The 26,691-nt window shown below is 37.0% G+C and overlaps 1 protein-coding gene across 3 annotated transcripts in view; it reads right to left on the reverse strand.

Moving 5' to 3' along the window:
* The window catches only part of NAV3 (neuron navigator 3), a 273,367-nt gene that overhangs the window by 88,026 nt on the left and 158,650 nt on the right, over window positions 1-26,691 (reverse strand). For all 3 annotated transcript variants that reach the window (XM_037389560.1, XM_037389562.1, XM_037389561.1), the window contains exons 10-12: window positions 23,963-24,071; window positions 23,152-23,535; window positions 19,556-19,675 (exon numbers count right to left, since the gene is read on the reverse strand). In XM_037389560.1, coding sequence (XP_037245457.1) covers window positions 19,556-19,675; window positions 23,152-23,535; window positions 23,963-24,071 — 613 coding nt within the window. The remainder of the gene's footprint in view (window positions 1-19,555; window positions 19,676-23,151; window positions 23,536-23,962; window positions 24,072-26,691) is intronic.

A 26,691-nucleotide genomic window follows, 5' to 3' on the forward strand; every position in this document is an offset into this window, starting at 1 on the left:
AGCTTCTTTTCAGAAATCTGTAGCAAGTGCAAGGGAACAGCACTACTGAAAAGCAGCAGTAATCCTGGCATGTTCTGTTTCATTACATCTTGGCTGTTTCTCAGATATAAGATGTTCTACTCACACGTGAGGATTATGTGAATAACATACACTTGAATACGTTGAATAAAGTGTCAGGATTACTAAGCAGTGACTTCTTGCTTCCCTGTGTGTTGTATTCTCATAGTGTGGTTCTGCATTTAACTTCTCAAATTGACTGATACTGCCTTCAAGAATTCACTGAGCATCATTTTAAAGTGTTTCCCTGCTTCTCCTTTTAAAATGCTAGGATGTTTTTTTCCCAGATACATCAGATTACACAACTATTGGAACATTTCTCCCTGTCATTGTCACTAAGTGTTAGTTATACCTTGATAATTAACTGCTGCATTACAGAAAATCAGTGGAACACTATCAAAATGGGCACAAATTTTACTATCTGATAAAAGCATCTTTTCTAATTCAATTTTAGTAAGATTATGAATTGTATCACTTTTCTTATTCTATTGGGATCTTTTTGTTTTTCTTTATATTGAACTCAGACCATATTCTCATTTCCTTTGACTCCCAGCTTTAATATTATTTTGCTTTGCTTATTTGCCTTGCCTGTTCTGACTGCTTTCCTGATAGCTATCTCACATACATTTCTTTAAATTTCCTGCCTTCAACCAATTACTGCTATTTTTTATTTTAGTATTTTATGTTACTGCATTTCAGAAAATCTGTATAAAAATCCAACCCAGTGAGAAGAGGCAATTTAAGAAGATGCTATGGGCAGACCATAAAATTGTTACTAAGGGAAATAGAATATTCAAGGTGAGAACAGCCAGCCAAATACTGCTATTTAACAACAGTGCTGAGCTAGACTAGATGGAGCAGCAAAGGGGCTTTCCAATCCAAAACTGTAATTTCACAGCCCCACCTTCTCGGTACAAAATACCTTCAAATTAACTTTTTCATGCACACTTTCATTCCATCTATTTTAAGCAGGCTATTTTAAGGAGAAATTCTACTGAAGAAAAAATAACACTTAGTACTCTGAAAGAGCATGACCGAATCATTACTAAAGAAGAGTAGGTGACGGCTTTGACTGAATTCGAACAATGGCTGTAAAGTTAATTTTGTAGAAGTTGCTTTGGGTAATTATTACTAATAGTTGCCATAGTATGTATTATGCTATCTTCTAGAAATAATATGTATTTTGGTCAAATATGCTGCCTATACACTGGAGCAACATGCAACTAAGAGCCTTTGCCCCTGAAAGTTTCTATTTTCCATAACATTTAGGACATGACAGGATGAGAAAACAGCCAGAGTGAGCACAGTAGTGACCAGATGCAGAATGGAGCAAGGCAGCAGATGAAAAAGCCAAATGGAAGTTGTTTGCCTAATCAATAACATAAGAAGTAAAGGTGTAAAGGTTAAGTTTATCACAGTTAACAGGAAGAATGCATTCTCCCAGTGCAGAAATAAAGCACAGGTAATGTATGGATATTTTGCTTCTTAGGCTAAAATGGCTATAAGGCTTTTGAAAAATTAACTCTGTGGGACTAGAAGAAGGGTGGATAGCCAGTCTACAAACCAACACACTCAATACTTCAATGTTTGAGACAAAAATAACCCTTTTTTCCTCTATTTTCCTACTGCAAAATAAGGAAAAAACCTCAACACTGGGATGTTTGGAGTATCAGTGAATATTTGTAGACTAAGTCAACAATATAGAACATTAAATACTGGATACTTCCTAAGAATGGTGATGACAGTATAATAACAAAGTATTTCCTCCCTTTGTCGTTGTAATAAAAGGAAAATACCAGCATATGTCGATTGTCCATTTCTACTTCTGATAAATAAAATAAGATATAATGTCAGTTAGGTCTAATTTACAGCACCATGCATCTTTATAAAATGCTTTGATTAATAATTTTACTCTATCTAGAACCACTAGAACATTTTCATTGCCTTTTTGTCCTCTTGGCTCATAGGGTCATTATTTATCTGTTAGCTTCCTAAGATAACTCTTATGCTTTATCTTTCATGAGCTAAAAACTTAGCATGCCATGTCACTGCTAACCATTTAAGGTCACATTGTCTTATCTTTTAACTCCCATCAATTTGCGAGGCAATATGCAAAGTCAAACAGTTTTAGGCACAGAGCCTACATGGACGGTGACAACACAATGAGGCAGCACAGCCCGTGAACACCACTGCTTCCTCCACTAACAACATACTCATACACTCTACACATAGAAAGAGACACTGATATATAGGTACGTACATGAGCACTTGCTCACACCACATAGATAAACAGCTGCTGGCAGGATACATGCAGGCATATTTCAATGAGCTTCCCTGTGAGCTGGTTTGGAAAGATACGTTCTGCCTACCCTGGCACCTTTCAACAGTCCCACTGTAATATTTTGATATAGATATAATGTACCCATTGGTGACTTACCGTGATAGGCTTTCTGCAGAACAGGAAAGTAGCATTTTGAGTTCACTCTGTGTGGCTTAGGGATGGGACGTGATCAAGCAAAAAGTCAAGATTTTGCCTAATGCAAACTTGCCTACTATGAAAAGCATAACCATTGATTTGGTCAGGCTTGGGAAAAAAAACCCAGTCCCTGTAGATTTACTGTATTATGACAATTTAAAACCAGTAAGTGACACAGTGTGAAACCCAAAACTTCAGGCCTTTGCCCTGCTTGCCTGTTCAATTAGAGGTTAATGTTTGATTTGGGCTTTTGGGTGGATTTTTTTAAGGTTAAGCAATTAAATCCATGTAGTTTAAAAGAGAGCATACTTATTTAATAATGATTTAATGAGTCCACCAATTCTGTATTATGTTTCCTACAAGCATGGGCTGAAACACAGCTTTAAGTTTACCATTTTGTATTAGCTAAAAGAGGAATGATTAAGTTTTTTTTTAGAAGTAAAGAGAACCCACGTCATAGTAATTTTCCTGCCTTGTCCTCTGATTCATCTATTAGAAGGTCCCCTAATTATTAAAGGCCAAAAGCACCTGCACATAATACAAAGAGTCTGGCTGAAACCCAAAGAGTGTTCATCCTTTTCCAAAAATGCTACAAAACATATGATATTTTATCTGAGAAAGCAAAGCAGAATCTGCATTTAAATTATATGGGGCAATATGCATCCAAAAAGGCTGATTGCTGTGAGGAAGGTCCACAGTTTGGTTGGAACCTATCACTGTTTGATATTAAAAATGAAATAATTTTTAGGCTTTGAACTTGAATGTCAAAGTCTAGGGCACAAGAAACTTTTGCTGAAATGATAACCAGACCGCTGGCTAGCTGCTTTTCTAGCAGTAAATGTACCAGGATCTCAGTCAGGGAGATAAGGAGAGCTGTTTTAATAAATCACTGCCAAACAGCAGCCAATCACCCTGGATCGCTCCCCAGTATTCTGAAGCTCTCTCATCTCCCATAAATGTCACCTTGAGTTAAAGCCAGAAAAGACCAAAAAAGCAGGGCTACTTTTTGGCTGAAAATGCACACACACACAAAAAAGAGCAAGACCAAACCAATATAAATGGGGAAAAAAATAGTCTTCTACAAGCTAGAAAGCTTAAGGAAGACATAGCAGCAACATGGCACATCTCATTCAGACCATAAATTACTCCAGTTAGACTCCCAAGATTCAGAGAGAGGTCACTAACATAAAGATGGAGATGGCCCCAAATGGCTTTGCTATATAGGGAGAAAAACCCAAACCAAACCCTCCTCATTACAAAGAAATTCTTTCCCCACTTTCTACATTAATAGATGATGGCAGCACTTGAGTTGGAGAGCAGACTAGCAAGTGAGAGATGAAATGAGAAAATAGCTGCAGACAGCAAAAACACATGAAGCCTGTTGCAATTAATTAAGACCCTGCCAACTCGGGAAACTCTGTCCCCCTCTCACGCTCTAGCCTTCTTGGCTATCACATTTGTTACCACCCACTCTGCAAAGCTGAAGTCATTTCTTCAAATGTTTCACATCAGCAGCATTTATCAGCATGTCAAAGGCTTCTTTCCAGCTGAATACTGACAACAGCCTTTTGCTATTTTTTGTCGTTCCTGACTACTGTTACTTTCTGCCTAAGTCCAGCCAGAGCTCATTACACAACTGTATCAGAATGTACGTGAGCTTGCAGAGATCGGTAAAGAGGTTGAAAGATAAACTGGAAGAACACAGAGCTATCAAAATTGGTACACTGCACAAACATCTGAGACCATGAAAACAAACGTGAGAAGGAATAGCAGTCATCTTCATAAATATAACTGGGCAGCAAAAACAGGTTCTCATATTTACTGAATCAAAAAAAAAGAAAGCGACAAAATGGTGAAATTTCAAAACAGAACCATCACTGAGCTATAACCTCACCATCAAAAATGCATTCATGATAAATATGAAAGAGGGGATTCACTATGGGAAAGTCTTACTGCCAATTACTGAGTATCTAATAGAATCAAGTATCTATCAACAAGGAGAATCAGAAGTTTATTTTGAATTATAGTGTATCCTAGAAAGGTGGAACTACAGGAAAGAGTTTGGCATTCCCTTCTTTAGTAAACAAACAAACAAAGAAGCAAAACCAACAGATGTTGAATATAAGAATGAAAGTAGCTGGAAAATATGAACACCACAACTACTAGAGTACAGGAAAGCTAGTCAAACCTAAAAGACACCCCAGGAGGTATAATGAAATTCAATACTGCTTCAAAAGAAAAATGCAGGGAGAAAGAAATGACCAACGTAATTTCAAAGTTCAAAGGTTAAAAACTCCCTTCTTGTAAAAGGAAAGTGGGGAGGAAACTAATTAATAATATGGCTTCAGCCAAGTCTTGCAGGCAAGAGATAACGCCTGAGCAGAAGCATCGTGAAGTAATGCTATTCAAATGGGAATACAGAAAGGTTTTATAAATATATCAGAGGAAAAAACTAGCACTAGGATGAGAAACCCATTAAGGAAGGAGGTCTGACTTTAAATTACCAGTGAATCAGAAATAACTGAGGTAGTGGCTTTTTAAAAAAATATCCATTTTCAATGAGAAAAATATTAAAGCTCTTTAAAAAGTTTGATTTTAAAAACGCCTTGCATTACCAGTGATAATTTTAAAACCATATTCTAAGATTTCTTTTTAAATTTACAGAAAAATAGCAGATGGAACAGCTTCATAGAGAAACAGCAAAACAATACTTGCTTTCAGGAAATGTGTGAATGATTCTTTATGTTCTTGTCCACAAATTGTTTTTATCTCTGGCAAAAATAAGTCATTTAACAATACCAAAATGAAGATACACTGGGAAACAAAAAAAGCCTTGCACTTGTTTAACTAGTGGAAAATTAAAGGAACTTGGGTGTTAAAGTGAAATGGTGTATAAAGTTAAAGACTACAACTTCCTACACATTACACATTCATTTATTTTTTATTAAAAATGGTTGCTGCTATACATTTTTGTAGGGCCTCTGATATTAGCTTCATGAGATTTTATTTTGATTAGAATATGAAACTGGCTGATTCTTAGGGCTTGCACAACATCCTGATGGTGCTGACACACAGACTTCATTACAAACTGGCAGCTAAATATGTATCAGAGAACTTTGAAACTGCAGCACAAAGGAAAACTATCAGTATATTTTTGCCACTGTAGCATGTTGCTCTAAAGTACTACGCTGATAAATGTTTTTCCATTCCTGATTTATTATCAAATTTAACACTGTTTCCCTCCTTTATCTCATTTATCTGGCTAAAGTTTTACACACTCAGCCACTGCAGGTTAAATTCCCTGGTCCATCCAAATTCCACCCAGAACATATTGATGCCTCGAGGCCACGTCTGGATTTCCACAATCTGTGGACAAACAGAAATTAATGAAATGCTTCTTATAATTGAGAGCATCCCAAAGGGGTCTTGGGTACACATAGCAGCTGGCAAGAGCTGAAGGCATGAAGCTCAGGGGGTCATACCACCTCTGCTGAGCTCTTAGGTCCCTCTGAGCTGCCAGAAACATTGCAGGGACATTTAAGGCTGTCTCTGCACATGGCCAACATCCTCTGCAAAGTGCCAAATATATTCCTCTAAAAGAAGTCATAGCATCGATGCCAAAACCAGACACAACAAGAATACTTGCATTTTTTTTTAGTCAAGAATCTATAAAATAATTTGAGTATCCCAGATAATTTGGATGAAGATGTTGCACAGTCTTATTTTACAGGCTTACCACCCAGAGCCAAAGGGCAGGCACACAGGCATGCACACTGCACTTGTCATGGTAACTATACTCTTGAGAACAGCGGTCTCCTCTGTACCCTTTATGTGCAGTTTCAGCAGTCTCTTTAGACTTCAGGTGTTAGGACAAATGACTTGGTACGTATGTACATGGTACATACATGGTCTCCTTTGGTATGTAACTGATAACACAGTTTGCATTTTCTTCATGATGAAGTCCCTTCTCTGCTGTCTCTGGGAGTTGCCTGCTGCAGGTTCAGCCCAGCCAACAGGTCACTTTCTGACTGCCTTTTTAATGTGTACTCCTTTTGAAGAACTGCTTAGGAAAGTATGAAATAATTTTGAGTGGTCTCTGGCCAATTGTAAAGATAATTTAGTGTGCTAACACAATACTTTTCAGGAAGTTTTTAATGGCAAATAGAGTACTGCATGTAGGGTGTGTACTGGAGACCCACAAGAAAGCAGGCATCATTGGGGTCCAGTGTAGGAGCTGTTCCATCTTTTTCACTGGGGCCACGTATTAAAATGCATATAATAAATGTTAGGCTAATTAAACATATTACAGACCCACAATATTCTCGTGAGACTGCTCCAGCATGAAGATGTACACATCTCCTAAAGTCATAGTGATTCAACATACTGGTTGAATTTCTCCTATCAGGAGTTTATTCTCCTATCAGGAATAGAAAAAGAAAGGGAAGAAGAGTAAAATTCATGTCTAACTGAGCTTCCTTAAAGAGCAAAGGCTTTCTGTGACACTTGTGTTAATCCACAAATTTCACCTGCGGGAATTCTCCAGGGTCAAATGAAAAGAGAAAGTAATTTGCTAAATTTACAACTTAAGCATCCAGCTCTTGAATCTATCATGTATCATTCAGGAAGACCTGACAACACGTTCAGTATATCATCTGCATTATGGCACACTTTTGCAAACAGTATTTTGAAAAAATATTCAAAGATAAAATAGAAGACAATTAACAGGGCAAGATTCAGTTGTTTTAAAATCACTCGGGTTTGATAATAATTCTATTTGCCTAAAAGATGAATAGTAAACATGTAGAAACCTAACACTGTCCTCTGAAAATCGTTTTACTTACAGTTTTTTGACATCCATAGTGCAAGCCATCCTGAAATTAGATTTACAGTCCTCATTTTTTTAATCAAAAAGTCCTTATTTATTTTTCCAAGATTTTCCTATTTTTCCTTTTTAGACCATATTTATTTCCTGATAGCTGGGCTCAGGTTTTCAAATGCAAATCCTAAAACCCCAGGTGTTAGGTACTTAAGTTCACTTTTCCTAGGATTTATGTTGGGCTGTTACCCCAAATTCTCCTTGCGAAATGCAACTGAGATACCAGGAACAAAACATTTATGTATGTTACTCAAACAAGACAAAGTGGTTTCTCAGAAGCTGGTAGCATGAACAGCAGAATTTCCTAAGAGATTACGTTGGAGTCTTGATTGATTAGTCTCCTCCCAAATACAGGAATTACTTCACATAAAAATGACAACACTGTCCTTTGTTCTCTGCTGTATTATACAAGTGACTCTTAGCATGGCACTGATAATAAATCTTCATTTTTAAGACACTGGTCTAGAACATCACAGCTGCCAGAGGCGGGGGGGGGGGGAAGATGACTCCTTTTCCTGTGTGTATTTTCCTTGAGCATGGGACTCATGGGAGGCAGCTTCAGCTGTCCATATGGTATAGTGCAGTCACTAGATTGTTTTACACCATACCTAGTAACTTTTACAGAGGGTTTTTTAAAGGTTTAAGTGAATATCTGGCTATATGTCCCTATGATTTTTCCTCTATGGGTACCTGCTATATGGGTGGTGGGGAGAGAACAGGGCAAGAGGTTGGGAAGTAGCAGACACACTTCAAAGCCAGCTTTATAAGAAGTAATTGCCTTCTAGAAGGATCATCCACAAAAAAGCTGAGCCCCCCCTCTTAATTAAAGTATATTTATAAGAAGCAGCAGCTGGTGATGAATTCCTAATGCTACTTAGGCTATATTATCAAGATAGAAATTTCTTTCAAAACCTGTGATCTACTGAAAAATAAAGAATAAACTATTTTTTATCTTCCTCTTTAATTTTCAAAAGTTGAAGTGTCGATAGCAATTTGGCATCCTAATAATTACCTATGGCAATGCCACAACTGTGAACCCAGAAATGCACTGCTATCTTCATGAAAGGAAAACTAAAAGACCTTATTCCTTCAGCAATTCAACACTTGGTGAAATGAACTTGCTATTTGGGTTCTACTGCTACTTTTGTGGAGAAAGGACAACAGCTAAAGTCATTGGAGTGGTGCACGCTGGAGAAGATGCTTGCAGCTTTACGACAACAAATAAGCTTCCCCTTGTATCAGAGCCATGGTTAGTGAAAGAAATGGAACTTCTGTTGAGGAAAATATTAAGGCTCCATCAGTAAGCACTGGTCAAACCCACTGCAGACTGAGGACCAATACTTCATGTAGGTAGCGTTGCTGACCAGCTGCCTTCAGTATTTATTACCTTTGAGCTGAGTTGCACCAAATAGCTGCAGCAAGCCCAAGAATCTGACAAGATACCACCAAAGCAGTAATCCAAAATTAATAAACTGTCATCAATTTTCTGTGATATAGGCTGTTCTTACTGCCCACATTGGAAATCTGCAGAAATTGGTTCTTGGGGCTCCACTTATCACTAGTTAACAATTCAGTGCCATGCTGGAATGACACCCTTAGATACAAGCCACGTCTTAAAACTTCCCATATTACCAATCCATAGAATCATTCGAAAAGAAAGTATGATGGGTAATTTTATGGAAAATAGCTGTTTAGGGAAAGCTATTGAAAAGCCAGTTAGGATATTAGCTTTCACAATTTATCTGGAAGGCTCTAAATTATCATTGTCAACATACTTTATTTTTACTACACAAAAGATTATTTTTCCTACATGCTTTTCCATTTAGTTTATCCACTCTGTATTCATCCATTTCTCAAGAGTATTGCTGGTATCATTAATTTAAATGATTAAAGACAGAGAAAGAAAGACATACAAAACAGAGGATCATAAATTTCTTTCTATGCTGAACAAAGAGAAAATAGTTGCAAAATGGACCAAATTCAGTTGTTGTTTTTTTTTTGCATCAGAAGATGTGTCGTACATGGCACACTGAGACAATTCTTTTCATGGAGGGGAAAGATTTCAACCTAACGAGGAAAAAGGCTAATTCCTTAACCTTAAAGAAACATAATTTCTCTTTCAGTAACTTTGCTCTACAGAATCTGGTTTTCCTAAAATGGAGCTGTTCTAAAATCCCTCAGAAGGTAACTCCTTCCACTAAGGGACTATCTCTGGATGACAGTATGTCATGTCATGCTGTAGCTGATGTAACTGCATAGGGGCTTGCCACTTCACTGAAGTGCTCCACTTGAATTTCTTTTATTTAAAATGAAAAAATCACACACACCCCCCCAAAATAAAAAAAAAAACAACACCCAAGCAGCTTTTTTTTTTTTTTTTTAATTCTTTGAAACAGTTGAGGTTCATCTTAACATAAACCAAAAGCTAGCTGTCTAGCTATGTACCTGGTACGGTCAACAGAAAGAGGTAAGAGCATCCAGATGATGGTTCGTGAGTCATGAAGATTATACACCTCTACTGGTCACCTGCCCCTCATAAAGCATTACATGTCCTCCAGTCATCGCAGACACAGACCACCCATTAAATTTTGTCTATTCTGGTGTTTGAATCTGGCAATAAATATCTTATAGAAATATCTAGGCTTGATGTAAAAAAATGAAGATACATACAGCCTACGGTTATTCCTCATGACTTGTTTCTAAGGTTCACGATCTCACTACCAAAATGGTGTGTGCATTTCAAGTTTGAATCAACACATTTTCAGATTTTAGGCTATCAGTATTATTCTGTTCATTGACAAATGGTCAGAAGATACGTATACAGAACAATGTTTTGTGTTTCTGTAGTTTCTTTCCCAGAAGCTGGCTCAAATCCTATCCATTTGAAATACCTCAGTTTCACTTTTTAATCAGTACACTTTCTGATAGAAAAAAAAATTGATATTATAATATAAAATACTCTACCTTATACCAATTAAATCTATTTCTAGATAAAACACTTTAAGGAATGACAAGCATCTGTTCTGTCAGTTATTGTACTTCCCAGAGCAATGCATTTCCAACACTACATATGCTTTTAAACTGCAGTAAAGCAATTTTTGCTTTTGTGAATTTACCTAAACAGCATTTAATAGGGTTAGCAGCCATTTTACATTCTGTTCTGCAGTATGAAATGGATCTACAGCATAATGCATCCAAAAGGAACATAAGACAAAGGTTGGCATATTGGAAATTAAAGCTGATGCACACAGGTAACAGATTAAAAGATTATTTGTTCAGGTAAAATGTAATTAGGCAGAACTATTTTTAAGCTTCATCTAAATAATGTATTTTAGAATATTCAATCCACTAAGCAGGTTTGAATTATGACTATACTGTACCATTTTGTAAAAAACTTCTGTAGAATGCATTGAGGGTTCCACTCTTCAAGTTTACACATCTGATCCTGCTTAAATTGTTATGACAATCTTTTGTTTACAAAGGAAATCTTTGAAGACTTAATATTTTAACAATTAGATACAGATGAGATTAGTGCTGTAACTTCAAAAGAAAACAAACTCCAAGCACATTGCTGCACCAAACATTTCCCTGTGCGGAGCTGAGATTGTCACAAGGGGCTCACGAGGGGCAAGAAGCCCCCACAATGGCACTCAGAGAACATACTAAAAAGGGAGGATCGTCTTTTCCTTTCTCCATCAAAAGAAGGCTCAGGGGTGACATAGCTAAGATTTATAAGTAAAATATTGATACAAGCAAATGGAGGGATTTTTTTTCCAAAAAGAAAGGTTAACACATGTACTCCACAGCAAGGATCCTGCAGTGAAGGGTATTTTCTGCACTGGCTGGCAGTTTTTCTGCCATGCTGAATCCTTCCCAGCTTTCTCTTCATGCTCGTTCCCTTTGAACACTGTCTTTAGCCAGCCTACAGGGTTGAAAGTCCATTTCTTTTTCCAGAAAATAAAAGGCTCCCACTCTTTTTTTTAACCTGCACAGCTTTAGATACATCCTTCTTTTAATTTTATTTAATCATAGGAAATGCCTTACCAGCTTTTGACTGGATTTTAGCTATCTTTTTTAGCTAGTAATGATGAAGTCACCTTGCAAGGCAATTGCCAATCCAAAATGTATTGAACATCACTGCTTTCCTGCAGCCCTGGGACAGACAGCAGTACTGTTTTGCTCTAACAGCAGTATGTTACAAGGGAAAGAGTCAAAACCTTCCAATTTTCCTCTTCTGCACTTTAAGCAGCCCTACAGGTCAAGTAGCAAACATGCACTTGCACCTTTAAGATGCTAAGCTTCATTTAAATTTATCCTTCCTTTCACCTACCTGTTTTGTCTACCTGCCAACTAGGAGGAAGAGTGGGTGTACAAAACAACAGCAAGTAGCTGTCAGAACAGATCATTTTACTTCTTTCTCATTACCTCTTGTGGGTACAAAAAAGTGCACCGTTATGTGACTTTGCATTATTTTACTGTTTCTCATGATTTTAGAGGTCTGCTGAAGCTGCCACATCCAAAGGTTCTTTAAAGTGAACATATACCAAATAAATCCAAGGCAAAATATTTTTTTAGTGTTAAAAATTAATTACTTTCTATGAAAGTGTTGATAAGAACATTCTTATAAATTATTTTGTTTACCAAGCAAGTGTGTATATATACTTACCTCATACCTGCCTCAATCTGGTAGATAGTTATTACAAAAACCAGGTCTTTAATTAATGACTTAAGTAAGAAACAAGAATATTTTGTTCCACAAGGAAGTAGGTCACTCTGAGGCAATTTAGAAAAAAAGACAATTTAATGATCCCAAGCTGCTGCATCTCCAATACTAAATTATCAAAATCACAATTTTTAGATTCAGTTTCCATAAGGATCTGTCTAAAATATGCCATGTTTGTTAATGTTAGAACTGTGATCTCAATTGCAGCTATTTTATTGCAAATTTCAATATGACTTTTTTTTTTAATAGCCATGCAGGAGAATAAAATCACAGTTTTTCCTCCAGTCATCAAACAAATTAAGATTTTTAAAAGAACTTCATATGTTTCTTGACTTCAGGACTCAAATATGTATTGCTCAGGAGATTTAAGCGCTTTCATTTTATATTTGAGCCTGGGGTATTTTCAGTAATGATTTAAATCTCACTACTGATGTTTTATTCTAACACAAAGGAGGCAGTACATTAGTCTTTGCTGGTAACAATGAAGTACAGTAGTGGACCAAAATGATGCTGCTGCTGAAACTGTAAACTGAGTCTCAGGTAGCTTTTATTAAATACATTGGTACTCTCTTCAGAAGTAGATTACAATTAAAATAAACCATCTGCATTTCCCCTGAAGGGAAGTATTAGCAATCTGCTAACATATGATAAAGTCCAGCCTCAGTTCAAATAATTTTAAAGTATCTAAACCAAACTTGGAGATAAGCAGAAATAAGAATGTGAACAGACTGTATGACATTAATGCCTAGCTCCACACCATCCACTTTGAAAAAAAAGCAGATTTGTGAGAATGTTAAATGTGTCAGCTATAAACAGCCAGCCTTTGACTTAATGACCCTACAGCAAACGATATGCTCAGCCCATTTAGCATCACATGAGAATGTAATTTGCTTCCATTCCTTGCAAAAGTTTAAAAATGTATTTCCATGAATTCTTTTTCATATAAACTGATATTAGTTAATATTGTCCCTCTTTCTACCACCTGACAAAAACTGAAAGAGAAAACTTCATTTGTTATTAATTTCACATAATTACTTGCAGCTCAGTTTTGTTTTAAAGTAAACATCTGCCATGCACTGTTCTTGCCTTTTCTGAATGTCATTTCCTTATGTAAGCTGGGTGCAAAGAAATGTGTCTGCAGACATGATGTTGCAGGATCATGACAGTTTAACATACTAATGACAGCATGCTAACAATGCAGTTTATGTCACTGATATTAATAAAGTATCTGAACTTAAAAACACACAGCTGTTAAATGTTTCCATGTTTTGGTTTGTGGTTCTATGGGCAATTTCTACAGATACTTAAAGCAACTAAGGAAGGGGGCAACCTCACAAAATTAGATCAAAGTCCAGTTGCTCTGTTTGCTTTATAATGCTCAGATCCTGGCTTTTGAAAGCATGACCAGAAACAAAGCCCTACTCAATTCAAATACCATTCTTTTTAAATTGATAATGCTGTATGAAATCATATTACTAAAAATTTTATTTCCTATTATCCTTCTGAAAATAAGGTATTCATCCTCAAAGGATCCTGAATACTTAACCACATAATGAGCTGAAAAACCAGGAGTGCTCCTTTTGACACAATTATTTTGCTCTTCATGCATGGATGCACACATATTTATGCTTTAGGTACTTAAATTTAGCATCTGTACTTTGTAGAAACAATAAAAACTGCGATACACATTGAAATAGATCTAACTAGTAACTTTCTTGATAGCCTAGCAGGTGCCAAAATCAGGAAAGATTTACACCAGAGATTATGAAAATGCAGGATCATTTGAGAATAATAAAAGTAAATGGTGGGAAATGTTAACAGCAACAGCTGTGAAAAGAAATTATGGAAGATAAAAAGTATAGAAGGGAGTAGCAATAGTAAAAACAGTTAAAAATTTAAATTGCTCCACAAGGGAGATTCTTTAATTATGGTTTCTGGAGATATTTGAGTAATAACTGCAAAAACAGTGAGGTACAGATATTTCTAATTACTTCAGTATCCTAAGAACCTACTAATACTGTAAAATCACAGCCAGGAAAATTATAGCAGATTACACGACTGTGTGAAGACTTCTGACTTTAAGGTCTATAACGACTCTTTTAGGTTGTGCATAGAATGGCAATCACAGCCCCATGTAGTGGTGAAGGCAGGTGCAAAGGTGTAGGAAGCCTCCCTACACAGCACAGTAGATTTGCAGGAAAACTCAGTTTTGCCCAAGAAAGTCTTAGAAAGCAAGAAGTATTTATGTCTGTTTTGTGTTTTATTGTTTATTATTTCATATCTATGTGATGAATATTTTTATCATTGCCATAGACACTGGTACCCAGAATTGCACACACCTGAAATGTTGGGAGACAGAGGAAAGGGTACAGGGCTGAATATGTGCACACAGTGAATAGTTCAGTACTGTGGAATATACATTGCTTTTAACTATCCACAGTAAACCCTCCTTTGCTACCAGAAGCACCAAACTGAACACATAATTGCACCATGTCAGAACAGTGATCACAGCAATACCAAACTGCAGAGACACATGGCAGAAAGCACAGTATTAGTGCAGTGCTGAAATACACATTACAGAGAAGCATCTGGATACAAAGGCAAAACGTAAAGTATGCCTGTCCACTGAACAACATCCTAACAGGTTAAATTCAAAATGACATGAGCAATTTCAATGTGCTGCCAAGACTTTGAAGTATGAGAACAGGTAAGTCACTGTTCATGATGTCTCTCAGCCTTTTCTGATATTACCAACCCCATGAACCAGGGCTCCCAGTTCAATACTCCTCTGAAGTCTGGAAAAGTTCCTTTTCCAAAAATACAATATTCCAACTCAAGGCTCATCTGCTCAGAGAAACACCAGAAGAAGACTTATAATCATTCATGCAGGAAGTTAGTTAATAAACTACAGGCAAAATCTGGAATTATTTTATTAGAATTATAATTAATAATGTATTACGGTGATTATGGTTTGGCTGAGAACAAACAGGCCAGCCTGAGCTAGCCTAACATAACTGCCAAGTCTTCTGCACATGTGACAGATGGTGGAAGCGTTTTAAAGACTCCCTGTGCAGCAGAACTCTCTGTAACTGGGGCTCAGATTCAATGCAACAGCAAAGTAGCTGAACCGGGTCATGATAAAAGCACACTAAGTAGCGCAAGCTACCTTTAAGTTTTGGGGTTTATCACAAGAAAGGGTGGGGGGAAAAAAGAATAGTGCATTCAAGGGATGTGAGGGGAACGTGGTTGCACAACTTACGCTGACTGATGAAAGTGAAGGAAACTATGGCTTTTGATACACTGCACTAAATTCAGCAGGTATAAGGGGTGGAAGGACAATGGCTGAACTCAGTGGAGCTATATCCCCTTCTGAAAGGGCTTGTTTAAACTTCCCTGACAGTTTTTTATGCACAACACAGGGTGGTTTGGAAACACTGCAACTTACTTTTCAATAAACCTTATTCCTCCCAAGAAGATAATGGATTTTGTGTGCTTATGTCAAATCTCTTTTGGCCCATCTTACTTCGAAAAGGGGTTCAAACTCCAAGAATGTTCCTCAACTACTCCCTCTAAGAGTCCCAGAAGGCAAATGCTAGAGTGTAGAGGAGGAAGACAGAACAATAAATGAAAAGTAATATCATACCACTGAGAAGTCTCTCAGCCACATCCCAAGTTACACCCACTGCAGAGAATCCATCTTCCTCTCTAATTAATTTCTTATGGTATCTGAAGCAAGATAAGTTGCAAGGAATAGGCATTTGTAGACCAAAAAAAAGAGTCCAGATTAGAAAAGAAAATAAAATCAAAAGAAGAATGATACAGCTATTGACACACGATACTGCCAGTGTCCCTTCAGCCTTTCATTGAACCATTACAGTTCTTTCCCTACAACAAGCAAATATGCTGTGTTCCTACCTACAACTGTGTGCTTTCCAGAGCAGTATGCAAGCAACACTTAAGCCTTGGCTTACATTGCATTCATTAATTTAACTTTTTATGAAGTTGTTTAAAGAGCAATATAATATTATTATTTTGGATGAGCTCTTTCAGACTAAGTTTCCACATGGAGATCCTTTAATCCTTTGCTTTTTGGCAAGAAGTGGAGATGCAGGTGCTATCTGAAACCAATTTAGACCAGAATCAAACTGAGGACCTAATAGTCTTTTTCTACCAGTTCCATGCCTTAATTTTAATGAATAATTCCTGATCTATCCATGAAATGAGAATCAGTCTGAAAGCATACATTTGCCAGAAATGGCATTATCCTTTAGAGATATCATCAGCCCACTTATCTGAAGATTATTGTACTGCCTGCTCACAAAAAGAAAAAGTTTTAAAATATAAGCAGAAGCTGTAATTTAGGTTGGCAGAGAAAATCCAAGTTCACTTTTTACAAAGAACATGGGGCTGCTGTCAGCAAAAGTTGCCGGCTCTGGTGTTGGACGGAATACTGAAATGTCTCTCCTGCCTGCTAATGCAACTCAGATATTCACAGTGAATCATTTATTTTCTGCTGCACAGGGATGCCAGCAGAGTCCTTTACAACAGAAAGGCCAGGGCAAATCATTCAGTTATGAAAAAGATTTATATTAATTATATCATAGAGAAAATGCATGTGTCCTTCATGTATCTACATGGATGAGAAAGAGGAGAATAATCCTCTTTCATGGAAGTTCATCATACCAGTGGCAAGACATACCTTGAAGCACTGACACAAACCTATTATTTTTTGTTCAGAGCAGAAAAAGAAGCACTAAAATGCTATGTGAGATAAAATGAAATCTCAAGTTCCCATGCTGTTGTGAAGGACCAAAACCTATCCCACCAAACAAAGTGAGTCTCAGCAATCTCTGTATTGCTTTTTCCACCTGATTTCATATCATAAATGAGACACACATTGTTGATCAGCATAAACGATTTTTTGTGTATGTTTTTGAACTAATACAGGTTTTTTGTGACTGATTTTGGCAAGCATGTGTTTTGTTATTGCCACAACTCATAAAAATATTTAATTTTTCCCCTTCCTAAAAACCTTTTTCCAGCTTCAAGGAAAAACATACACATATACAAAAAAAAAAAAAATCTATGTCAACAAAGCACAATTAACGTTCTACAAATCAAGTATTGAAAGGTCAGGAAATGCCAGAATTGTCTGCACATCTATAATTTACATCATAAATGCCTCTACATTATGATAAAATATTTAATTACATGATAGCATGTAGTATGTTCTATGGCACCCTGTTTAGAGGGTCCAGAAAAGCAAAGGGGTCCAGTTTTCACTCTCCATGTAAGGGAAAGCAGTCATTACAAAGTAAATCCTACTTGACATCTCTAGGCTTTAAGGTTAAAAATTACTTTGGGTATTGCTTACACAGTTTGCTAAAGTCAAGAACAGGTGCAAATGCAGAGTAAAGATGGAATATATTGAGATTTTAGTTGTTGAGATCAAATAAATCTTACCTGAATAGATATTAATTTAATTTTTTTAAAGCCTTGTAGCTTGCATAAAATTGGTTAACTTTTCACTCAAGACCCAAAATAATCTCCTGACAAATTTGAAGTCACTGCTCCACAACCTGATAAGTGATAGACTCAGACATGAAAGACTTAGAAACAGCAGAGTAGTTTTTAGCACATTTTTAGCAAGTCTGACAAAGCTGTATAAACAAAACCAGATGTATGTACTGGGAAATGCTGGACAATCTCATTAACTGAGAACTGGTAATAGCTTCCCTGTGGATTATATGTATGTACCTGCACACTATATAGAACAAATTAACACATACATTACTAAGTAACACTTCAAAGCAAAACAAACACATTTTGTTCCATTTAGAGCTTAAGGAATACTAAGAAAAAAAATTAAATCCCTTAATTTGGACCTTTTGTTTTTTTCAGGGAAAATGTGTGTGGTTTGAAACCTGGGTGTGAATATTGCATGGTGGGAAGAGCTTTCATAACTTCACTCCCAGGTGAAAAAAAGATAGAGACATACAAAAATGTGGGCAGCAGTGACATTCTCTGCCTTTAATTATATGACTCCAGCCTCTAAATTTTCCACCCTCTCTCCCACTTTGAACTTAAGGTTCTTGTTCTCACATACAGAGCTCCATGAAAGTCCCTCCTGCCCACATCTCATTTCTCATTTTCTCCTTCTGTTACTGCCTGAGTTCTATCCAAATTATTTTCTTAAACGCCTACTGTACACTTTCTCTGGTCTTCATATCACGTCAATGCTTGTGTTCCAAAGAACTGAGCTGTGTTCATTTGAATTGCTATCTAAAATAGGCTTTTTCTGCAAGGTCAACAAATGCTAATATGTCAGCTAAAGCAACCTTCTTTTTTTAAGTAACTGGTACTTTAGATGAAAATTATCTTCTTTACCCTGATGCACTGCATACACTATTTGATTAATGCAGAGTATCTCTGACAGGTGTCACAGGCATATTTTCATGAGAAAACTGGGAAAACCAAAAATTATATCATACCTAGTTTAACATCCTAGAACTTTTTCAACTATTTTGCTGGATTTGTAAAACTAGTCACTCCATGAACCTTTTCTCTCTTCCTGACAACACATTTTATTCCTTAAGGAAAACCTGATTTTAAGAAATGGGTCTGAAATCAACACCCTAAACCTGAAGACTGCCAAATGTCACAGCTGCTCCTTTTCTCTATGATGGTCTGACCAAAATCTCAGAGCTGATAGCTCCAACTTCTGCAAAAGTTGGGTAATGAATTTTTATTTCTCAGACATGGATTCAAGCCATCACTATGAATCTACTTTAAGCTCAAGGAAAAACAGAAAACACTTGCCCAACCTGCAGAAGTACTAGTGGAGCACGTTTTTATGCTTACGCCCATATATACAATGGCAGGAAAATGTTTCTTTTTTCATACTGCATAGAAAATGGGATATAACCCTACTTCTTGCTTTCCACTGCTCACAGGTACTGCCGCCTTCTGACATCCACAGAGGGCAAAATGAGTGGACAAGACCAGGGTTCTGATTCCAGCCATCTCCAAATGCATGTTCTGACCCACCTCATCAGGCACTCACAAGCTCTCTGCTGCCTAGAGACCATGTGTATTCTCCCTATGCCCATCAACTGACAAGGCAACCTGTAAAAAATATTGTCCCATTTCAGAGATTCAAGATTGTAAAACAAGTCTGGGCTTAATATTTTCTCTTACATATTCCACAATAAATGCTTCTTAAGTCCCCTTCCTAAGTGAGATATCTGTTTTTTTCACACTCGTTGTGGTATCCGGTGTATCATGTGCTCAGAAAACTAGCAGCCTGAGAAGCTTGCTTTCTCTTGATATTCCTTATGAACAAACCCATGATACATTAGCAGGTGTGAAAGATGAAAATATTTGTAAAGCTTAGATAGCTTTTTACTTAGCAAAGCACTGTTACCTGTCTGCATCCACAGTCACATCATGAACCCCTCTCTGAATGACATCTCGAGAGGCAGCTAGGTCTGGTATTCGGTTCAGGCTTCTTGTATATAGGTTGAGTCCTCCATCTGTCATGTACCTGAAAATAAATGCGTGGTCAATCAGTGGGAAACACAGCCATCTGGCAGCCATGTTTCACTCTGAAGTTAATAGACTGTGGAATTCAAATGTTTAAGGTACATGCTATCCTATTAGATGGTAAGCTTATACTAAATATTCTCACTTATTCTCATTTTGCATGCCCAGTGCAGGAAGATCAGATATGCCTGTTTTCTAGGATCATTTGCCTTTTTCTGTGATGGCTTACAGGACAATCTGTTTTACTAAAATATACTTAGACTGAAGCCCACAATTATCTTCAAAAATTTTAAGTACATTTGAAGTACTACAGTTTTGTCAAAGAACAGCACTGATGCAAGAAGCATAACTCCAGTTAATAAAAAGAAAAAAAAAAAAAAAAGAAAAAAGGGGAAAAAATCAGTAGCATCCATTTAAATGGGAAAAGAAATTGAGAATGCAAATCCATAGTCCCTGCTGGCATGCAATATTCAAATAAGAAAGAGATATCCACTGAAGCCTTCACAATGACATTTAAGAATATGTTTCTATCTGTGTTCCTTTTGCTTGATTCCCACCACTTCACATTACAAAGAATGACTAATGAATTGAATAGTGAGTATAGTGATTCTTACTCACTAGAGAACCATTAGAAGTTTTTGAATTTCAAGCAGCAGTAATAATTTCTGAAATGCCTACCTACAGTTTAGTTATTCTATGAGGGGCCTTGGTGCATATAACTGAACAGTACCACAAGCTTGTCCTTCTCTGAAGACCTGTCCATTATCTGTCCATTATCTTCTCAAAGGACATTTCATTAACCGTCTTCCCTCTTTTTTTTTTTCTTTTTTTTTTTTTTTCCTGTGTGTGTGTGTTTGGTAGGTTTGTTTTGGTTGCAGGTTTTTTTTTTACATTCCTTCTTGTAGTTTTTTGTAACTAATGTAGCAACCTAGTACAGAATTTGTACAAATTAATTACTGAAGGACTCTGCACTTGTATAGCACTTAGCATAGAGATATACATATACAGGAAAAAAATGTGATATACTTCAGTGAACCTATTCAAAGTAAAATTACGGGCTTATTGAAATAAGTGCAGTCCCCATGCTAGGATGATGGCTAAAACAACCTACTGGAATTCACTCCCAATTCAAATAATCTTTGACACAAGTTCTCCTCAAGCCCTGAAATGGTGCCACTCAAACCCATCTTTCAGTCGAAGTGTGTGTCCAAGTACACAAACACTTAACTTTAATAACTCTACACAGACTCCCAAGCAGAAGCCAAGGCACACACACTGCTGGTGCTCCAGATGTTCTGTTGGCCCCCTCCCTGCAGTTCCTTCTGGGAGCTGATTTAATTGAAATCAACTGTCCCAGAGACCTTGGGGCTAATACAGCAGCCTGAGAGCACCAGCCTCCACGGCTGCAGTTTGGGGTGGGTGAACTGGTGCAGATTTTGAAAGCAAAGCTGCAGTAGTGTAGCCCTGGGCAACAGATGCAGTTTGAGACAGCATCGTGTCCTGGGTGGTAATCTGGATGAAGGCAACCTCCAGTGCATCAAAACACAAAGTATTGGTTTGTTGATTTTTAATTAAACTCCGAGGCATTTTACGCACTGGTAAGATTTGGCCTGGAGTTCAGCAAGGGATTTCTGAAACTTTGGTATCTGGAGTCTGCAGATTTGTTTTCAAAGGTAAATTAACAGTTACACTTACACACTAGATTTATCCTTTTATTAGAGAGAAAATTTAAACTTTTTGACAGATTATTTAGCTAGAGGTGAATTGTGCAATAGGTTCCAAGGCTCTGGAATTGCATATTAAATTTAGCTGTGGTTTGAATGCAATCCAGACTATATGGATTTTTTCCTGTATAAGTAAGGCCTGAATGGAGAGACTTAACAAGTGCAACAGGCCTTTCTCACCCTAATGTCTAATTACTGCTGCATTCCTTTCCCCAAGTGTTTAAAGTAATTAAACTGATAATGGAAGAGGCATAAAGGAGATAAGACTTTACATGCCTCAGTGAGTCCTGAAATTTCAGAGCTTATTAACTTGTTTTTAACATTTACTACACCTAAAAATGTTAACTGAGCACATTGCAATTTACTGTCTATTGAGTCATCCTTATTACAGATGCAAAGAAAAGTCACACAAGATGACTATATTAATCCTCTAATGTGATAAGCTAATTAATACAACTCATCAGGCACTGCAAAGGATTCCCCTATTTTTTTTTATAAACTCATGCATCTGTCAAAGGCAGCTTTTATATTCCTTTTATGATAAAAGGTCTTCAGACATTAGAGTATTACATTTTCCATATGTCTTTTCTCTGTTCTAGCACACATGAATATGGCATTCTACTTGACAGCCACTAATGCTGTGCTGTGGACAACCTTGTCAGCAGTGCTCCATTCACAGATCACTGAGACAGTGCACCAGTCAGATATAGCAATATGCTTTCTTTATAGTTATACTTTTTCTAGAGATTTGTCTTTGGATGGTGCTTGAGGTGAGACACTGCTCTAGAGAGAGCTTTGATCACAGACTTACATTTGCTCTTAGGAATGTACCCATACCCAATGTCATCAGCCACCATTCTCTAATCATAACTATACTTCAAACTACAAGATTAGATTGACAGCAAGGTATAGAGTGAAGTAGTGTGGTGTGACATGGCCATGTACTCTATGAGACTTCTGTTCAACCCAGTGTTACCGCAGCCACCAAGCAGCCTTGAGATGGCAACAACAACACTGAACAGTAATGTAAGTATGAGTAAAACCATGACATTGGTTTTTTTTTTTTTAACCGATGCTTTAGGAGTTCTAACATACATAGGAGTGGAGTGACTTGTGTTCCAAGATTGATATAAGAGTACTTAAATAGTAATTTGAAACACAGGGAATGCAGTATCCCAAAGTCAATCAATTGATTAATCAAACCGAAACAAAAATTATTCTCATTCTTCCTCCTGGGTATGCTAGGAGAGTGACTGATCTATTCTTTTATGAAAAGATATTCTTAGAGCTCAGATGATATGCACAGCTGAAAATTGCAATAAAGGCCTATCACACAGACTACACTAGACAATACATGAAGTGGAAACAGAGAATGTCAGTGCTGTCAGTAACTGCTTTTCATCAGCTGCATCCAATATCATATCTACCATCTCAAATAAAACATAAAAATAGTGAAAGAAGACCCACGCCAGGGCAAGCAGTGCAATGTGATGGTTTACAAGATAGCTAGGAAATTCCAGTATGTAGTAAGAAGTGCTCTTATAAAAAAATCACAGTAAAGTTGTCTTGATGTTAAAGAAGAACCAACTTCACTGGCAGCTTAGGAGCTTATTTTTGTTTTGGTTTTTTATATGTACAGTTTTTTGTTGCAACCATAGCACAACTTTCACTTGTGTGCCAGAATTTGTTAGAAAAAAACCTGTTAAACTTGCCAATCATGCATTGCTTCAAATGGGGAAGAATTGCTACATACCCACTATTGATGTCATCAGTTCTGAGGCTTTTCCCAAGAATGTCCCCATCACTCATGTAGCCACCGACGTCAACTTCAGAAGACACGTCCAAATCACTGCTTCCCTTCTCACTCATGTCAATCTGTGAGATATTTCCAAGGCGAGAAACAGCTGCTCGGCGAAGCGGAGTGGTGTACATGAATCGAGAAGGGTCTGTGTGTATGAAGCGACTTGTGCTGCTGCGAGGATAACCAGCACCCAAGGAAGGGGCATCTCCCGCCTGCAGCCGAGGACTGGCCTGCCCTAGCCTCCAAGTCACCGGGGTGGACCGGCTTGTCAGGCTTGGTATGCTTCTCCCATTCACCTCAGTTGTCACAGTGCTGTCAAAAGTTGTCTCCAATGTGCTGCCAAACAAAATATGTAGAAGTCAGTGAACTGTGCTTTCCCTGCTCCTGAGAAACAAGGAAAAGCAAAGGCTGGTGAATGTATGTTTTTTTAAAAACCTCTTTTGAAAAGGTCTATGTTAGTGTGTGTGTTTCTCCATGTGCACACGTTTGTGTGTACAATAACCTCTACTTACAAAACAATCTAAAATAGATTTTATACATTTTAAAGTAGATGTATATGAAACGATCATGATCTTTGTGAATGATTGTATAAGACACTTTGACAGTAAAGTATATTAAGCCACATTTAAGTTGTTGAGGCAGTCTAGCAAACAGTATGGTTACTGTCATAGTTAAACTTCCCTTTGCAAGTCTAAATCATTCAACAACTAGTAATAATCTCCTACAGTTCAAATTTTTAGTACTCTACACAAAATCAGTATACCTGTGGCTTATCTGCGTTCCTCTAAGGCTGGACATAGTTTCTTCCAAATTCTGTCTCAGGTCTGCTATATTCTTTACAGTTCTCATTCTTCTTGTTTCAGGGTCTTCCCCTGGAAGAAAACAGCAAAGCAGCATGAATTGTAGTGCACACGAGTGTACAAAGTTGAATAAACTGCATGCATGTATACACAGCTGAGAATACATACACAATTGTAAATAGTTCTGTCCCTTTAATCTTTTAAAAAATAAAACCTCATCCTTTCAGTAATAAAACACACATATGCTTATAAATAACGTGGTATGTAAAAAACCCACTGAAAAGAGTCCTGCTGAAGTATCTCTGCTAGAGCCCAAGTCTATTAATGGAACTCAGATTTACTGTGTAGGGATTTTTATTCTCTGTAATCAAGGCATGATGCAGCCCCAGACCACTTGATACATTACACAGCCCCTTTTTTCTCCACGACATTTTACATGACTTAGTAGGAAAAAAAGCCACAGTAAATCTGTGTCTGGAAAGAATTGGGATGACTGTTACAACAACTCTTCAGTATGCACTTAACATACAGGCTATTTCAAAGTACTCTTTAAGTAAGTCTAGCAATTAATAAAGCATCTTTCCTGAACCGTAATGGTTTCCTGAAGGGAGAGATTATATTCCATATGGGATAAAAATATATATATATATTCTTCTTGGGATAAAAATCTGAATACTTTAAGCACATGTGTCATTTATACAATTATGCATTTTAACAGCCTTCAGGGACCTCTTGTGAAAAGCTAGTCTGGTATCTTGAATAGTGAAGTCTGAAGAACTTCACCTGGAACATCCTGAATAATGTTTACTTCACATGTTTAAAGAAAAAAAAAAAAAGGGAAAAAGAAAAGTTATATATTATGTGTTACAAAAGGAAAATATAATAAGCTTCAAAGTAACCTCCAGAAGTCATACATGAGGAAACAAAAATGCATGTTTTCTAGCACATCCATATATCAAAGAATTTTAGTTCATTTTTCTTTTGGAAAATAAAAGAATTTTTTAAAAAAATCTGTGACAAAATCACTGATTTTTTCAAGGTTAGTGTTCTGCTTCTAGCTGTATCCTGTATCTGCTACTTGAAAGAAGGTTACCAAGAAGCATTATTATTATAGTTATGTGTACAATGCTGAATAATTGTGTAAATTATTATTATTTTTTTTTACTCCATCAATGATAAATTTCATGTCATACCTCACCTTATTAAGTCAATTTTACTCTTCATTCTGGAAATGTTATCAAGAATGATATTGTGCGACCACTAAAATTATGACTAATATTTAACTCTAGATTTCGGCATTCTCATCCAGACCAAGCTTTTAATCTAATTTTGAAATTCTCATGACATCAAGACTATTTCCTCTTTGAATACATCTAACAGGAGACAGTCTGGTGAAATCAAACCCAACATTATACAAAAAACAAGATCAGAAATGCAAGCAGAGGGAAAATTCCTTACATTCCTTACATGAAATGATATTTCACATTTGTGATATGCAAAATACACATTCAGATACACATTTTCAAGTTGCTGTCTTTGTCATTCTGTTGCCCCTCCTCCTCCCATGCTTGTGTGTGAGTTTATACAAAACATAAATTCAACAATGATGATGTGTCTGAGAAAAAGCATAGCGTGCAATCTAAGTGAAAAAAAAACAGGTAGGAGACCTTCGGGAAGGAGGGAAAAGGAAAACAATAAAAAAAAAAAGATGGTATCCCTTGCAGAGTAGATAAAATGGGGAAATAAGGAGGAGATCTTAGTATAAAGCTTGCAAGAAAAGTTGCACAGTACAGAGAACTGAGAAATATTCAGCATGAGGCCAGAAGCAGTGAAAATTTTATATTTAACAAAGCTTTCTGCAAAAGTAAAGGAAAAGAAAAAAAAAAAAAAAAGCCCTACAGGAAAAAGTACTGGTAAGGTTAAAAAAAAAGTCAATACAACATCTGTTTGTAGGCCCAGCAAAAAGGTCGACTTACAGAACTACAAGTGTGGGTTTAACATTGGTTTACAAAAAGCATTGAGTTATCACATACAGTGACAATTATTTCAAATATAAGGGAGAATCTGCAGAAGCAAACTATATTTGAACAATGGTTCACTTAAGCTCATTGAATTTTGACTAAAGAAGAATCCTTTGAGCTCATCAACAAACTGAATTGCTACCATACCCTCTTCTGCGGTCCAGGTCCTATCACCCAAACACTCTGCAGGCAGTTAAGAAAAACCCCAACTCCTGACATTAAATGGAAATAAATGATTCTATATATATTCCATATACCCTTTATTTCTTCCCTGATAGACAAATGATGCATGGTACTAGCCAATGCAGACTGCAGTTGTGGCTCAATGTCAAGCTGGCTTTCACAGCAATGCCACTTTGAGGTTTTCCCATCTAGTCTGGCCTGGCAACGTCTTCTCTCCTTGTTGCTGCAGCCAAATAATCTTTCAGGAATGGCTGTTTCCTTGTTTGTTTTATCTCTCCAAATAAATTCTTCAGTGGTTTAATGATCCAACAGTCCATAAACCTTGGGTTGACACCAAGGAACTGACAGTGGGGTCAACACCTGGACAGGGTGGAGACAAGAAGTGGGGACACAGGGCCAGACTTCTCAAGCCACACCCTGAGGGCACATACATTCACAAAATTTTGCTCCGTAACATAAACTACCTGTGTGCCTTTTCACATGTATTA

Source organism: Falco rusticolus, chromosome 5 (genome assembly GCF_015220075.1).
Source record: "Falco rusticolus isolate bFalRus1 chromosome 5, bFalRus1.pri, whole genome shotgun sequence".
In the NCBI taxonomy this organism is placed as follows: domain Eukaryota; kingdom Metazoa; phylum Chordata; class Aves; order Falconiformes; family Falconidae; genus Falco; species Falco rusticolus.